The sequence below is a fragment of the Sinocyclocheilus rhinocerous genome, unplaced genomic scaffold (genome assembly GCF_001515625.1).
Source record: "Sinocyclocheilus rhinocerous isolate Xijiao unplaced genomic scaffold, SAMN03320098_v1.1 scaffold11315, whole genome shotgun sequence".
NCBI lineage: Eukaryota > Metazoa > Chordata > Actinopteri > Cypriniformes > Cyprinidae > Sinocyclocheilus > Sinocyclocheilus rhinocerous.
The window spans coordinates 31161-47023 of record NW_015647247.1 but is presented as its reverse complement, the minus strand read 5'-3'; the positions used below and the strand labels follow the sequence as shown (position 1 = coordinate 47023).

The 15863-nt window shown below is 37.1% G+C and overlaps 1 protein-coding gene across 1 annotated transcript; it reads left to right on the top strand.

The window, feature by feature from the left end:
- Positions 1-2124: 2124 nt before the first annotated feature.
- LOC107709032 (fibrinogen C domain-containing protein 1-like) lies at positions 2125-15692 on the top strand. Its single transcript, XM_016513429.1, has 3 exons — positions 2125-2251; positions 7926-8105; positions 14590-15692. Exons 1-3 carry the CDS (start codon positions 2125-2127, stop codon positions 14850-14852), a joined length of 570 nt encoding a protein of 189 aa, XP_016368915.1. The 3' UTR covers positions 14853-15692.
- Positions 15693-15863: the final 171 nt, after the last annotated feature.

Genomic DNA, 15863 nt, shown 5'->3' with positions numbered 1-15863 from the left:
TAAGTAAATGATGACAGAATTTTCCATTTTGGGTGAAGTATTCCTTTAAATCTGGCAAGGTTTCCAGTCCTCATCCCTCAAAATTTCTCCTCTTTGTGTTCCATAGAAAAAGTAAGTCATACGGGTTTGGAATGACACGAGTGTTAGCAAATGACCAAATTTTCAGTTTTAAGTGAACTATCCCTTTAAAGCTGTGGTTCTGTGTGACCTGCAGTAAAATGCAAGAGAAAAGTCGAACTGCAGTTCTGATCTCCGTTATGAAGACTCTTGGAATGCATTATTTAAGACATTCTGATTTATTTAATTTTCCCTATGTATAGATGAGTGAGATGGCTGCTTGTGTGCTCCACAGTATCCCAACACACAAGCACTGGATCCGACGACAGACTTGTTCAATTTCATTTTTGTCAGTGCCAGTTCAAACATGTTCTGTTGGCTCATAATAAATTAGATTAAATTCAAGTCCAAACCAAAGTCCTTATGAATCAGAATCAGAAAGAGCTTTATTGCCAAGTGTGGAATTCATTGCCAAGTGTGGAATTCCACACACAAGGAATTCATCTTGGTGACAGAAGCTTCCAGTGCAGAAAGCAAGTTGAATCAAGTTGCTTTATGTGCATACGCATAGAGAGTGATGATTTTTGATGTGATGAGCCAGTTATATGATTATTAGATTTGCTTTGCTAGAGCTATACACTATAAACTGTAGAAGCCGCGTCTATTAAACTAAAAATATATTGTTTACACAGATTCACAGAGGTGGTATAAATGTATTTACATGGATTCACAATTTTTTTTGCATGTTAGTTATGCCAGTAAAATAATTTACTCAAAGGATTTGTTCAAGCAAGGCCAAGTGACTTGTGTTTATGATTGAGTCACTGAATCATTCACTCAAACAATTCATTCAAAAACACTGATTCATTCTGGAACAAAACAAGTGAGTATCTTTATGAGTGAGTGAGTGAATGAATCATTCACACAGTCGATTTTTTCAAAGTCACTGATTCATTTAGGACAAAACAAGTGGCTTTATTTATGAGTGAGTCATTGACTAACTGACTCAAACCATTCATTCAAAAACATCTATTCATTCAAGAAAGGCCAAGTGGCTGTGTTTATGAGTGAGTTCTTTCATACAGCCGATTTGTTAAAAAAAAAAAAAACACTGATTCATCCTGGAACAAAATAAATAAGTGAGTGAATCAGTGAATCATTCACAGAGTCAATTTGTTCAAACACACTGATTCAGTCAGAAACAAAACAAGTTACTGATTTATTTAGGAACACCACTATGAAGCTTGTCTGGAACTATTTTTGTTTGTGGAGCACAAATAGAAAAAAAAACTGGCAATATTGTTTCTTAAAGTTAAGTTACTTAATATTAACTTCTTGGTTAATGAACTATTGTATAAAATGAATTAAAGAAAATTAATTAATTAATTTAATGAATTAATAAAAATTGTTAACATTTTATTTAAGGGACAGAATTGGCATTTTAAGCAACACTTAACCAGAATAACAATGGATTTGTGCTTTTGTGAATTCTGTAATGAGAAATCATCTAAATTAAATGCACAATGGTGTATCGCATTATCAGCAGTCATAGATAATTACCCTTCTTTAATGTCACAGAGCTCATTATCAACGTCTTTAATTGGATTGGTCAGGAATGTGTGAATGGCCAGGTCTTTCTGTTCTGTAGCTTCTGTGTGTTCAGCAAGTTGCAAGAAACACTGTGATCGTTCCAGTCTCTGGAGGCAGGTCTCCATATGCTCTTTTTAATTGCGCTGAAACAACTGCATTGATGTGAAGTGTACTTACAGATGTGTTTTCAATAGCATATGAACAGCTGTTCTGCTCTAGGTTTTACAACTTGTCCATTTTACCTCAGCTGTTTCCAAAGCACTGCACTTCGGTACCTTAATGAGTCTCTTATTTAATGCTCTGATCTGGCATCTGACAGCGGAAGGGTCGTTGCATATTCCTCCAGAATCCCTCTGGAGGTTCCTGCAGATGACAAGAGATGCTTTTTTTCTGTTCTGAATATGTAAACAAGAGCTGCATCAGGTGTAATTAAATCCCATTTTCTTGATTTGCATATAATTGAGCTCAAGGCCAAAAATGGATTTCACAGAGACTTGCAGACAGGCTTTGGAACATTTGCAAAATCGATACCGGTGTGGTCGACAGCACCCACCTGTAAACAACAGCTTTGATGCGGCTCGCTGGGAAGGGACGGGCACGTTAGGTGCGATGATTCATCCTGCGGAGAACTGAAGATGCGCCGAATGCTGTGTCACTCCGCTGGCAGGTGTTCAAAGCCCGCCGCAACCTCGGGGTGCAATCACATGTGCGAATTTGTGTGTTTGTGAGAGTGGAAACCCCTGCCCTGAAATCAAAACTCTTTGCTTAATTTCTCGAATGTCTCGCTTTTGTCTGACAGGGCGCAGGGAACAGCCATGCGAGACGCGTCTCATAGAACGGTTGCGGGGAGCAGCAGAGCCTTCACTGAAACGCAGATGGAGCAGCTTGATTAAAAATTAATAGCAGAGGATGGTTGCATGGGGAGAAAATGAGCGCAGCTTTTGGCCTGTCAGAAAGAAATCTGTCCTCTGCTGGCACTGCTCAGCACGAGGGCCTCCGTTTTTACCATCGCCTCACATCCTCAAGTGCCTCTCTTTAGTTCTAATTGAAACACGAATTGTGCTTCCTTTAAAGAGGCCTCAGAAGAATTGAAATGTGGAATTAAGAAGCACTGAGTCCAGCAGTGAATCAACAAGTAATGTTACCGTTTAGATGCAAAAAAGGTCATGCACTATACAGAATTGATAATGTCTTTTAAATTGCAATTCCATTCAAACAGGTGCAGAAATGGAATTTAAATGTAAGAAAGTATAATTAAAATGACTTGAAATTCAAAGAAATTCATGTAATTGTAAGTTTTAACTAGAAAAGCAAAGCTTGTTGATATACTTGGAATGTTAGTTTAAAAAGTTGTAAAAGCATTGAAGTTTCAGGGTTGGTTGGATGGATGGATGATAGATAGGTAGGTAGGTAGGTAGGTAGGTAGATAGATAGATAGATAGATAGATAGATAGATAGATAGATAGATAGATAGATGTTCACGTTCACTTTTTGATATATCTCTAAGAAATTATTGTTACTTGGGTTGAGTGAGTCTCTTGAGATTTAATTAAAGGCCTGAATGTAATTATGTAAATTTAGAGGAAACCCACAGTTTAACCATAACTATGGTACTTACATTTCAAAGATTTCTGTTTGATGTCAGAGCATGTTAAATTTTATGCCTGAAGATATGTACATTTTCATTCCAATAGCCAAAAGACATTCTCCCAAATTTGACTCCTTTCAGTGAAAACTATTAAGCTGTGTTATATAGACAATACAGAAAGAACAAAATTATGTAAACTGATAAACATGTGACAAGTGCATCTTTTCAGATGCTTAATTTGAATGCTTCAAATTTTTTAGTCATTCTAACATCTTTTTGGTAATTTGTGTAGAAAGAATTTAAATTTTTGCTTTTGGTGTGTGTAAAGGCCCTGGGTTGTTTTTGTTGGTCCACACATACAGTATATCTACTAGGATGTTAGGAAGCATTTGAATAAAAGTAGCCTTGTTTATTTATTTCTTTTTCTTTCACATATAAACGCATCGTTTTTCCCCCAGGGACCTTTTGTAAATGCAAGAGAACTGTTTTTCTGTTCATATTTCAACAATTAAAAAAAGCTATTTCATCACAATATAGTAGATATTTGGTGCTTAGACAACATTGTTTGCCCATCAAGGCCGTGGAAATGAAATGATGAATGGTCGAGGGGCTTGTGTTTGATTTTGTTGTGTGGACTCAGACGAATGTCAGATCTGCTGTGGAGCAGCTCCTCCCTGCAGGGCTTTCAGACAGCAGTTTTGGGAGTGATCAATGGCTTCCCAAAAACAGATCAAACCGGCTTTGTGTCAACAACACTGGCAGCTATATGAAGTCACCCTGAGATGTTATTGCCTCCATATCCAACTCATACATATGATTTATAGCAATCATTCTCTATATATATATACATATATCGGATCTCCACACAACAAAATAAAACACAAGCCCCTCGATCTTTTATCATTTCATTTCCACGGCCTTGATGGGCCAACAATGTTGTCTAAGCACTAAAAAGTTGGGTCTCGTATCAGATTATCTGGAGCTGTTTGAAGCCCTGACCAGGTGAAGATAATAATACGCACATTAGTTTTTACATGAAGAACAGCACAGCCAGCCTTCTGTCTTTAACACGGCTGCTCTGATATATTGCACCTCCGTGCAACATTTCTGGGTCCCTGGGTCGAAACAGAAATGACCTTTGAGTGCAAATGGCCTATCCATTTAGTCAGCGCGGAGACCATTAGAAGGGTGTTGGTGCTTAATAGAGCCTGATGATGCGCTCGGCTGCCGCTGGAATGGCACCACAACAGTCCCCCTCCATTCACAGCCATCATAACCATCTCTGTCATTATGCCAATATCATTTGAACAAATGTTAGTCTATTCTGTAGGACTGGAGGGAGGCAGATAGACTGCTGCTTCTCACCCGGGCTATCGTGTAACTTTAGATTCTCAAAGTGTGAGGCACATTTCACATGCTAATGGGTGTTTCTTAAAGGTGTAGGAGCCAATAGACATTTTAATTCGGAGACAGAGAAAGGGTGGTCATTAAAAATTATATATATATGGGGACATATCCCTTGGCTTCGTGTGGACGTAGCCTAAATCAGACCCATTGCCACAGGTGTATAAAATCAAGCATCTAGCCATGCAGTCTGCATTTACAAACATTTGTGGAAAAATGGTTCGTTCTGAAGAGTTCAGTGAATTCAAACATGGTGCTTGTGATAGGATGTCTTTGCAATAAGTCAGTTTGTGAAATTTGATCCCCGCTAGATATTCCACGGTCAGCTGTAAGTGATATTATTTGAAAGTGGAAACGTTTAGGAACAGCAGCTACTTAGTCACGAAGCGGGAGACGCGTAAAGTCACAGAGCTGGGTTACCAAGTGCTGAGACACATGTTGCATTAAAATTCGCCAAACACTCTGCTGATTCCATAGCTGGAGTTCCAAGCTTCCACTGGCATTAATATCAGCACAAAACTGTGTAGCGGAAGCTTCATGAATTGGATTTTCATGGCCAAGCAGCTGCATGCAAGCCTCACATCACCATGTACAATTCCAAATGTCGGATGGCGTGGTGTAAAGCACTGGACTCTGGAGCAGTGTAAACCTGTTTTGGTGTGACGAATCAACACTCCTTTGTGTGGCTTCTCTGTTCTCTGTAAAAACATGGTTGAATTAGTTTGGTGTGAATGAACTTGACTGATCCGCTCATCCCCATCAAATACCTTTGGGATGAACTGGAATGGAGATTGCGAGTCACTCCTCACAAATGCTCTACTGGATGAATGGGCAAAAATTCCCACAGAGACATTCCAAAATCTAGAAAGCCTTCCCAGAAGAATGGAAGCTGTTTAAGCTCTAATATTAATGTCTATGTATTTAGAATGCAATGTCATTAAAGTACCTGTTGGTGTAATGGTCAAGTGTCATGGTGTATGTATAAGTCTTATATATATATATATGAATATTATATATATATGAATATGTGTGTGTGTATGTATAAGTCTTAGTTGAAGTACTAAAATTACTAAAACTAAAACTGAAATAAAAATAAATTAAAGCTGAATAAAAATATTTTTTTTAAATCAAAAGCTAATAAAAATAACAAAATCACATGAATGAAAACCTAAACTAAAATTCAAATGAAAACTGAAAAAATAAAAATTAAAGCTAATTTGCAATATTAATAAACATTATAGTAGTACATAAAAATACTGAAGCAACACTGATAGTAATTAGCATAAATGTTGATAATAATAAATGCACAATTTATAAATGTTTTTTTTTATTTATAGTCTACAATCAATTTTTAATACACTTTTATTTTATTTCTGGTCTTATCATGCGTGATTTATTCAGTGCAAGGTATGTTTTATGTATTTTTTTTTTATTTTTTTTTTTTACTTTTTTCTAGTGTTTTGACAACTTACTTTTGGATGATATCATGAATTCCTCTTGCTTTTCAACCACTACCCTTCCCACCTGACTCTTTTTGATACGTAATGGCAAATTTTCATTATCCAGTCAATTTCTGATTAATAAAACCAAGGCCCATCCTACATGTCTTCTCTCTGAATATCTCGTTTCATTCTAAAAGTTACCAATTATGCAAATGAAATGGGTTGTGAATGGCTTCACGCTGACTTTAAAACAATATCTCAGTGTCAGTGTTTATGTTAATAATTGTTATAACCCGTAGCTCTTTTTTTTAATATCTAATGGCTGTTGAACATCTGTTAGGCACAGTATGATGCTTTTTAAGCAACACATTCTGTTAATTTCTGTTAATAGCTCAATTTTATTCACCTAACACCCTACCGAAACATGCGCTGCAGTTCACAACAGCTGAAGACCAGCAGCAAGCTATGATTAGACCTAGCAAAACTCTGCTGTATTGATTTTCTGTCCTGGAGGTGCAATGCACATGCCAGTGAACGGGCTACAAAGGGAATTAATTTGTAGGTAAGCACATTAGTTTCCTGTCAAACGCTTCTCCTCCTCTCTGTGAAAACTGGGTGGAATATTAAGAGCAGAACTTACTAGAATCTGGGTCTCCAATTGAGATATTGATCTCAGGAAAGTAGACCAGAGTCCTTCAAGCCGGTCTAAGCTAAGAAAGAGATGTTATGTCTCTAGCAGGCCTGCCCCTCAAAGAGAGAAGATTCAGAAGCAAACTTGCATTGCATTGGTTCCCATAAAACTTTGCTATGAATGTTACTGTGGAACCTTAAATTTTAGAGAAAGAAGTTTGAAAACAAAAAGCTCAGTCACAGGTGGGGGAAAATTTATGATTGGTTGATGGTTTCACTAGTATCAAGACTATTCTGAACTATGAAGGCAGGGAAAATTTATATGGAAAAATAAATACATTTCACACTTTTAAGAGCCCTCATCACTCCCAAGAAAATTCTGTAAAAATAGGGCCCAATGGTAATATGCAGGAATTGTAGTGTATTGATATTTTATCATATTTTTCATGTTGAGTTTTCACTGGTGTTTTACCCATATTATGGATTGCACAATGAATTGTGTGTGTTTTAGCGTTATAGGAAATGTCCGTAAACTTAACAGGCAGAAAAGTACCAGTACCCTTTCTGTTTTTCTACTGATTTCTTCTCACATTGAAAAACAAATGAGTAAACTTGTATAATCTACTGTAAAATAATGGGGGGGAAAGTATTTATTAAGTGTTGTGGAAAAAGTCGGGGTGTGCTTATTTTTTTTCCCACAGAACAACTGAATTTCTGTTTTAATTTTGTTCACATATATTTATTTATATATATATATATATACGGGGTGTGTTTATTTTTTTTCCCACAGAACAAATGAATTTCTGTTTTAATTTTGTTCACATATATTTATATATATATATATATATATATATATATATATATATATATATAAGCACTATAAGTTATATGTACATACATACACACATCCATCATTACTGTCTAAATAAAGTTTTATTTTATTTTATTTTATTCTTTTTTGGAAAATTTCCTGTGAAAAATGTGCCATGGCCATTCTGAGTGGTTGCCAGGGTGTAGCTATGTCGTTGCTAAGAGGTTTTGAGCGTTTTTAGCATGTTGCTGGCACACCTCTCCTCAGTAAGTTACATGATTTGAGGTTTCATTAATGTCTGTAGCAGAAGCTGATTGCCCAAACACTCTTTCCGCCTTCTGTATATTCAAATAAATCTCATCTGCACATTTCTCCATTAACTTCATCTAAATCTCTTTTTCAGGCATGAAACGAATCCATGCACTTACCATTCAAGCCAACTATGAGCTGAGGATTGACCTGGAGGACTTCGAGAACAGTACCTCCTTTGCAAAGTATGGCTCTTTTGGAGTGGGTTTGTTCTCTGTTGACCCCGACGAGGATGGCTACCCACTGAGCATCGCAGACTACTCTGGCACAGCAGGTATGCTATATACATTATTCTGCCTTTTACCGAGAGTTCCTGCAGTGTGGAGCCAAAAACTATTACATTTATTGCAAAGGCAGAGGTCTCACAGGAAGTCATAGGTCATAGTGTCCTGCTTTTAAAGCTCTGTATTCTTAAGACATCCTGCACAACAGCAATTCAATCGTGAACCTGCATTGATGTCTGGAGCCAAAGTTCATGTCAGGTTTAATGGGGAGCCTCAAGTAAACGCTGGTAAAAGCTCTTCGGTTGATATGTAGTCTCGCCTAGACAGACTTTTGACAGATTATTCTGGCCAAGAACATCCACTTTAGACCATAAGAGACAATTTAATTGACATTTTTTGTGTCCAGTTTCATTACAATTTTTTTTTTTCCCCATTTAGGGGCATAAATCAGAAATATCACCACCAGTCTCTTGCAAGAAAAATAAAATAAAATAAAAATATTAAAACAATTTATGATGAAAATTAATGTCAACGTAAAAGTAATATGTAGTGATTATTTCACCAGCAAATATAAGGCGATTAAAACTGCCTTAAAACTGTGCATGCCTGTAAGTATTTGTTATATAGGAGTCAGATTTGTGAGAAAATTTTTAGTCAGAGTTGTGAGAGAATACGATGCGTGTCAGATCTGCATCATGTTCAGCAGCGGCAGCTCTGAAAGCAGCCAGAATAACCTAATAACCCAGCTGCTGTGATGTCTGTAAATCAACGATTTCTTCTCACATTGAAAAACAAATGAGTAAACTTGTATAATCTACTGTAAAATAATGGGGGGGAAAGTATTTATTAAGTGTTGTGGAAAAAGTCGGGGTGTGCTTATTTTTTTTCCCACAGAACAACTGAATTTCTGTTTTAATTTTGTTCACATATATTTATTTATATATATATATATATATATATATATAATTTCTGTATATTTCCTACTTGCTGAAGGGCACAGGTAAATATGACATTTATTATAATGGGTTTATGTGAAGATTGATTTAAGTTCACTTAAATTAGAAGTTGTTATTTTTTTAAATCTAATAAATGTTAAAATTGATAGATCTCAATTATACTGTAATGTTAAAGCTGTTGTTCACTGACAAGCTGCGCAAAATATGATCGTAGTTTTGCGCAGCTTGTCAGTGAACAACGGCTCTGTGTAGTAAATGCTGCTCTATGTGAAAGCACGCACATAATGGAGATTTACCGCTGATTACAGAACCAGCTTTACTGACAAGATGCGCATTAAATATCACAAATGCGATTTATCGTGCAGCCCTAGTAAACAGGTTTGTTTTTATGCATAGTTAATAGATTACATTATTAGGTTACTTTGACCATCATAGATCAACATAATCTATAAAGGTGAGAATCAAGATATTTCATGATATAGTTAATGCATTTGGAGATGTTTCGAATAAAAAGGAAAAAATAAATAAAACATAAGTGCTGTTGTGGCTGTGTGTCACATGACGACCCCCTTCCTGCCCTGTTGTCAACGGTGTTTAGATATATTCCTGCTGCACGCAAAGCAATGGGGGCCGTAGGTTATCGCCTGCACCGAGGCGAAGTGATGAGCAATTCTCACTGCTTCACCTGCGCTGTCGCCGGGGCCTCTTTTTAACATTAATTGGGTCCTGCTCTCTATTATTCTCAGGTGTTTCTCCCCGAGCACTGCCCTCCTCGCTGGGGCCGGACACAGGCGTGACCTTCGCCGTGTGCCAGAAAGGGCAGGGATAATGAAGCCGTAGAATACATCTATGGCATTCCAATAAAGCAGACACTCGGCTTATTATGGGAGACGTAAACAAACCCTCCTATTAACATAAATCAAGAGGAGAATACTGCATTCACGTGTCTAATTAGCGAGGCTGTCTTAAACATCCCCCGCTGGAGGAGTCATGCCACATTGATTCCCAATCTTATCAATTACGTCTTGTTTGGACTCTTACGCCGCTGTCTGGATTAAAATGCACGCATGGTCGTATAAAGCATTAATGTGTACATGAATGGTAGGTTGGACTGACCGTAAGCATTAAAATCACATTTCGATTTTTCGTCTGAGCTGTGCTTGCTCAAGTATGAAACTTAGTTTTGAATGAAATGCTGAGAGAGATCAACATAGATTGAATGTTTTAGCACAATGAAATCAAAACAGCCATTTTTTCAAGAGTAGGCAGTAGTGTGGAACAAAACAGCAGCTGAGAAACAAAAGAAATAAAGACCAAAACACACTTCGCAGGCTCAAACCGTGGCTCCTAGAGGGCAACATTGTGAGGTGTCCTTGACACCTTTAATAACGGTTTGTCAGACAAATAGCACGTCCCTCCTCAGAGTCCAACCATCACAGAAATTAGAAAGGAAAAATTCTGTCACAAGGTCACTGGTAAAAGGCACATCGTGGCCATAGATCAGATGAAAACAATTGAATGTGGCAGGCAGCTTAAAATTCAACAAACAGCAGGATTTTAATATATTCTCACTTTATCTGATGCACTTTCTCTGAACACAAATTATCCATTTATCTGATAATAACAATAGAGTAAGAAAACTTGCTGATACAGCATTTTAATGTAGGTTTTAATGATTTTCAAGTGGTTTGGGACATAATCTGGTTTAAACTGACCATATTGTCCCAGCTTAAGGTGTTCAAGTTAGTTTGGAACACATTACTGGTACAAGGTGTTCTACCAGCTGAACCAGCTTGGTTCAGTTAACCATCTTGACCAACTTCGACCATAATATTTTTTAAACATTCAGTTCCTTTTAAATATGTAGCCTACTATTATCTAAAATGATAGATAGATAGATAGATAGATAGATAGATAGATAGATAGAACAGCTGTCGGAAAGTGTTTTAGCGATTGTGTGTTGATGCTGAAGTACCGATATGATATGACATTATTTCAATATGACAGTGCATCCCTGTGGAGATTTTGATGAGCCATACCCCAGAATCCTCTATTTTTCATGCATTACTGTGATGTTTTTTGCAGCTGAGATAAAAAAAAAAGAAGATCTTTTGGTGTAAATGTGTGCCTCACACACCCTTTTCTTGCATGCTAGAATTTTCATATCATAACTGCTTTCAGTGCACAAGCATGCTATCTTTAATGCTGATCTGTTTAATGAAAGGCCTTTACGATAGCGTAGAGAAAGAGCGCTCAGCCACAGCAGGGATCTCTGGGAAGATATAATTACCTGAGATGAGTTTTTACACCCATGATGCCCTGCTCTCTGTAAACACTTTGAGTGCTAATACAGTACCAACTTCAAAGCGCACTAATGACAGTTTTGCAAGCACACAGAAATGGTTTCACTACCATTAGCGAGGCCAGAGTAAGAAGTGAAATTGCATGTGAGCGTTTGATTATTTTGTAACAATGCTTGTCCAAGTAGAGGAGTGTATAATTTCTCTCTGATGTTGCAGTGTTTTTCGGCATTAACACAATTATGCATTCATGCGCATAGCTAATGACTCGTATCGCCCTCCTGTGTGGGTCTGTCTCAAGACATTTCATAAAAGTCTGAGATGCACCTTCATGCTGACACGCTACACACCCCCTCAGGTGTACAAATTGTGAGGTCTGTTTTGCACAGAATCTGCAATTTACGGCAATGATTAATCATCTCATTCTAGCAAGTGATTTTTTTTCAGTGTTGTTTGTATGATTGGGTGTTCTTTGAAATGTAACACTTTATGAATATTAAAACATATTACTATTGCAGAGGCAACTTGTTAAGATTTGTTCATATATATATATATATATATATATATATATATACTGCATATATATAGAGAGAGAGAGAGAGAGAAAGAGTAAAGTATATCCTTCAAGTAGCTTTCCCTGCTGAAAGAATGATTTTAAACCAGCCTGAGCTGGCTAGCTAGTTTGACGAGATAATGACTGTAAGTGAATTTTGATTTGATTAGATGACAGAATTCAAATTTTTGTGTGGACTATCTCGTTAAACCAGTTTAAGAAGGTTAGCAAGTCTCCAAAGCTCATTAGACTGGTCTGTTTTTATGTTTTTTTTCAAGTGGTTTGGGGCATTTTGCAGCCATCTTAAACCAGTTTAACCTCGTTTAAGCTGACCACAGTTTACTGACTTAAGGTGTTCTGGTTTGTTTTTGGATTATGATAGTTCGTTTGGAACTTGTTACTGTTCCAAAGTGTTCTACCAGCTCTAACGAGCTTGACCAACATGCTCCAGTTAATTATCTAAACCAGCTTTGACCTGCTGACTGTAAATGGCTAAAAGGGATAATCCACCCAAAAATGAAAATTTTGTCATTATTTACTCACCCTCATGTTGCTCCAAACCTGTATGACTTACTTTCTTCTGTGGAACTTAAGTCTTTTGAAGAAAATCTTTTGAAGAATGTTGGTAATACAATGAATGTCAATGGGAACCGAAACTGGTTACCAACATTCTTCAAAATAACCTTTTTTTGATTCCTGGGAAAAAAATAGTCATACAGGTTTAGAACAACATGAGGGTGAAGATCTTATAAGAATGTCCAAATCAAACAGTTTTGGTTCCTGTGGACTTCTATTTTATGGACACAAAATGCAACGGAAGTCAATGGGAACCAAAATCTTAGCCATGGTGGGAGACCATGTAGTACAGCTTAAACCAGCTCGAGACAGCCAAAGACCATAAATGACCTTCTTATACATGTTGAAAACCAGGTAAAGCCAGTAAAGCCAGCTCATGTGTCATTTTTCTGCAGGCAACATCTCCACATCTGTTCATTAGCTCTCCTTTCACAGTCCAGGCGCTGTCATTTTACACCACCATCATTCTGCTGATTCGTTATCTGCTAGACCACAATGATGAATCTATGAGGCAACTGAAACGAGTTTATGATGTGTAACACACTTTACAATATGACATAACGACATCAATTGGATCTCCTTTGTCCCAATAAAATGGCTATCACAATACATGTTGCAGTAGAGTAGAAATAGAGTGAGAGGAAGAGGACAGGAGAAGGGTTTTACTGCAAGGCTGGCAATAAAAGGCTGATCTTGTCAGCAAGGCTGGGCCCAGTGGAGCCGGGCGGCATGGAGGCAGGAAACTTGGATTAGATTAGCCTAGCTGCACACTGCAACATTATGTCCCTGAAACATACATCACAGAGCTCAGCTTAATAAGAGCACATTAGCGGCAGCGCATTAACATGCTCCTCTCTTTAGTTTCTGTCTCTCTCTCCTCATCACAATGTCAGTATGCAGCTATAAACATACCAAGGTGATTGTGAAATGTTTTGCTCCTCAATATATTTTTATTTGCAATGATATAGCAGTAATTTTCAACACTACCGTTTAAATGTTTGGGGTATGTTATGATCACCAAGGCTGCATTTATAGGTTCAAATATACAGTAAAAACAATAATATTGTGAAATATTATTACAATTTGAAACAACAGTTTTCTATTTGAACATATTTTAAAATGTGATTTATTCCTGTGATTCAAAGCAGAATTTTCAGCAGCCATTACTCCAATCTTTAGTATCACATAATCCTTCAGAAATCATTCTAATATGCTTATATGATTTGGTGCTCAACATTTCTTATTATTATCAGTGTTGAAACAGTTGTGCTGCTTAATGTTTTTGTGGAAACAGCAATTTATTTTTCAGGACTCTTATATAAAGATAAAAGATACAAAGTACAGCATTTAATTAAAATAATTTATTTGTATCAATGTAAAAGTCACTTTTGATCAATTTATTGAATCCTTTGAATATAACAAAGAGTGAAAAATTTAAGGGGGTCTGAATACTTTCCGTACCCACTGTATGAGCCTATAAGCAGTGTTTTAGCATCACTATTCTAAACAATTGGATTTTATGGATTTATGAAGGAAAAAAAAAAAAAATTCTCTTCAAACTTTTGAACAGTGTTGTATTAATAACACTATAAAAATAAATAAATAAATAAATAACTTTGTCTATAGTTTTCAAGCACAGGATTGTTTAAATCAATAAAGTTCAATAGAAACTAGCTTGCTTTCATTCTCTCGTTCACTTGATTATGAATTTTATTGCTTTGTTTTTCTTTTTTAGCCCTATATTGTAAAATACAAAAATATTTTGCAATCAATTTAGGAGGGAAAATTATTTTTAAAAAAAACACTTATACAATTAAATTAAAAATGTACATTTTTCCCCAATATTTGTGTATTTTTATATTTATCACACTTTGTTTTAAGGTTCCATTTGAGTTAGGATGATGCAAGGTAGCTCACTATGTTTTGGAACAAAACTTATTTTATTTGTTGAAACTGTGTAATGTTTTACTGCAGTAATCTAAACTTTCCATGACACGGATAAACAAAGACGTTGCGGTTGAGTGACTCACTTGTTCTTTTGTTTCTGTCTCTTTTTCTCGCCGTCCCCGTCTCTCACATGCTCACTCTTCCACCCTTCTTCTGTCTTTCTCAATCTGTCTTTCCATCACGCATTGATCCGACGCTGCAGGCGACTCGCTGCTCAAACACAACGGGATGAAATTCACCACTAAGGACAAGGACAACGACCACTCTGAGAATAACTGCGCGTCCTTCTACCACGGCGCCTGGTGGTACCGCAACTGCCACACCTCCAACCTCAACGGACAGTACCTGCGCGGCCAACACACCTCGTATGCCGACGGCATCGAGTGGTCGTCCTGGACGGGTTGGCAGTATTCGCTGAAGTTCTCCGAGATGAAGATTAAGCCAACCAAGGAGGAGAATAAATGAGTGAGAACTAGAGAACTTGACTAGAAGAGCTCAAAGAGGGCTGTAGGTGTTAGAGACACTCAATGCAGAAACGCAAGAACTTTCCGGCGACAACCTCTTTCTCATGTTACTGTTTCTATTCATCTTTCAATTCCCGTTTTCCCACCATCTTGTAGTGTTTGTGCTAATGCCGAATGGGCCGATGTTTTTCTCTTGTTCTACTGTTCACATCTCTGAATATTATTACGAAACATTGCAGGTATTGTCAAAAATGTACTAATGAAAAAAAAAATCGATAGTCGTTATCTAAAAAAAAAATAAAAATAAAAACAAACAAAAAATACTTCTGTAGCTGTGAAATTTAGCAAGAACGTGTAGCTTTTCATAAAAATAAAGACTTTTAACTCTTCAGACATCCGACGGAGAGGCAGCTTGTCCTATGTTATTTTCGTTCAGTGCTTAATCAATAACTCGTAGTTAAACATGACAAGGTTGCTATTGGTGTGTCCAGCCCCTGCTGTAATATCTGGGAGGTAACTAGATTTTCCCACATGTCGAGTAAATATGTTATTGACCACCAGAGATGCTCAAAGAGAATATGTGTCACAGTGGTGGCTTTCAGAGTGATGGGCCAGTACAGGCGCATTTTTCACTCTGACAGGTCAGTCGGTGGAAGGTTTATCAATGGAGAAGCTGAACGTCTCTCAGAAAACACAATAACCCTTTGGTGTTACTGGCGGATAGAAGAGTGTTGGATTTTATCTTATGCACAGTAGGTCAGATTCACCTAAAATCACAATGAGATGGATTGACGGAGCTTTAAGGCTTAATCTTGGAGAAGATCTGAGAACTGAACTTTTTGTTGTTGTTGTTGTTGTCAGTCGGTGGAAGGTTTATCAATGGAGAAGCTGAACGTCTCTCAGAAAACACAATAACCCTTTGGTGTTACTGGCGGATAGAAGAGTGTTGGATTTTATCTTATGCACAGTAGGTCAGATTCACCTAAAATCACAATGAGATGGATTGAAGGAG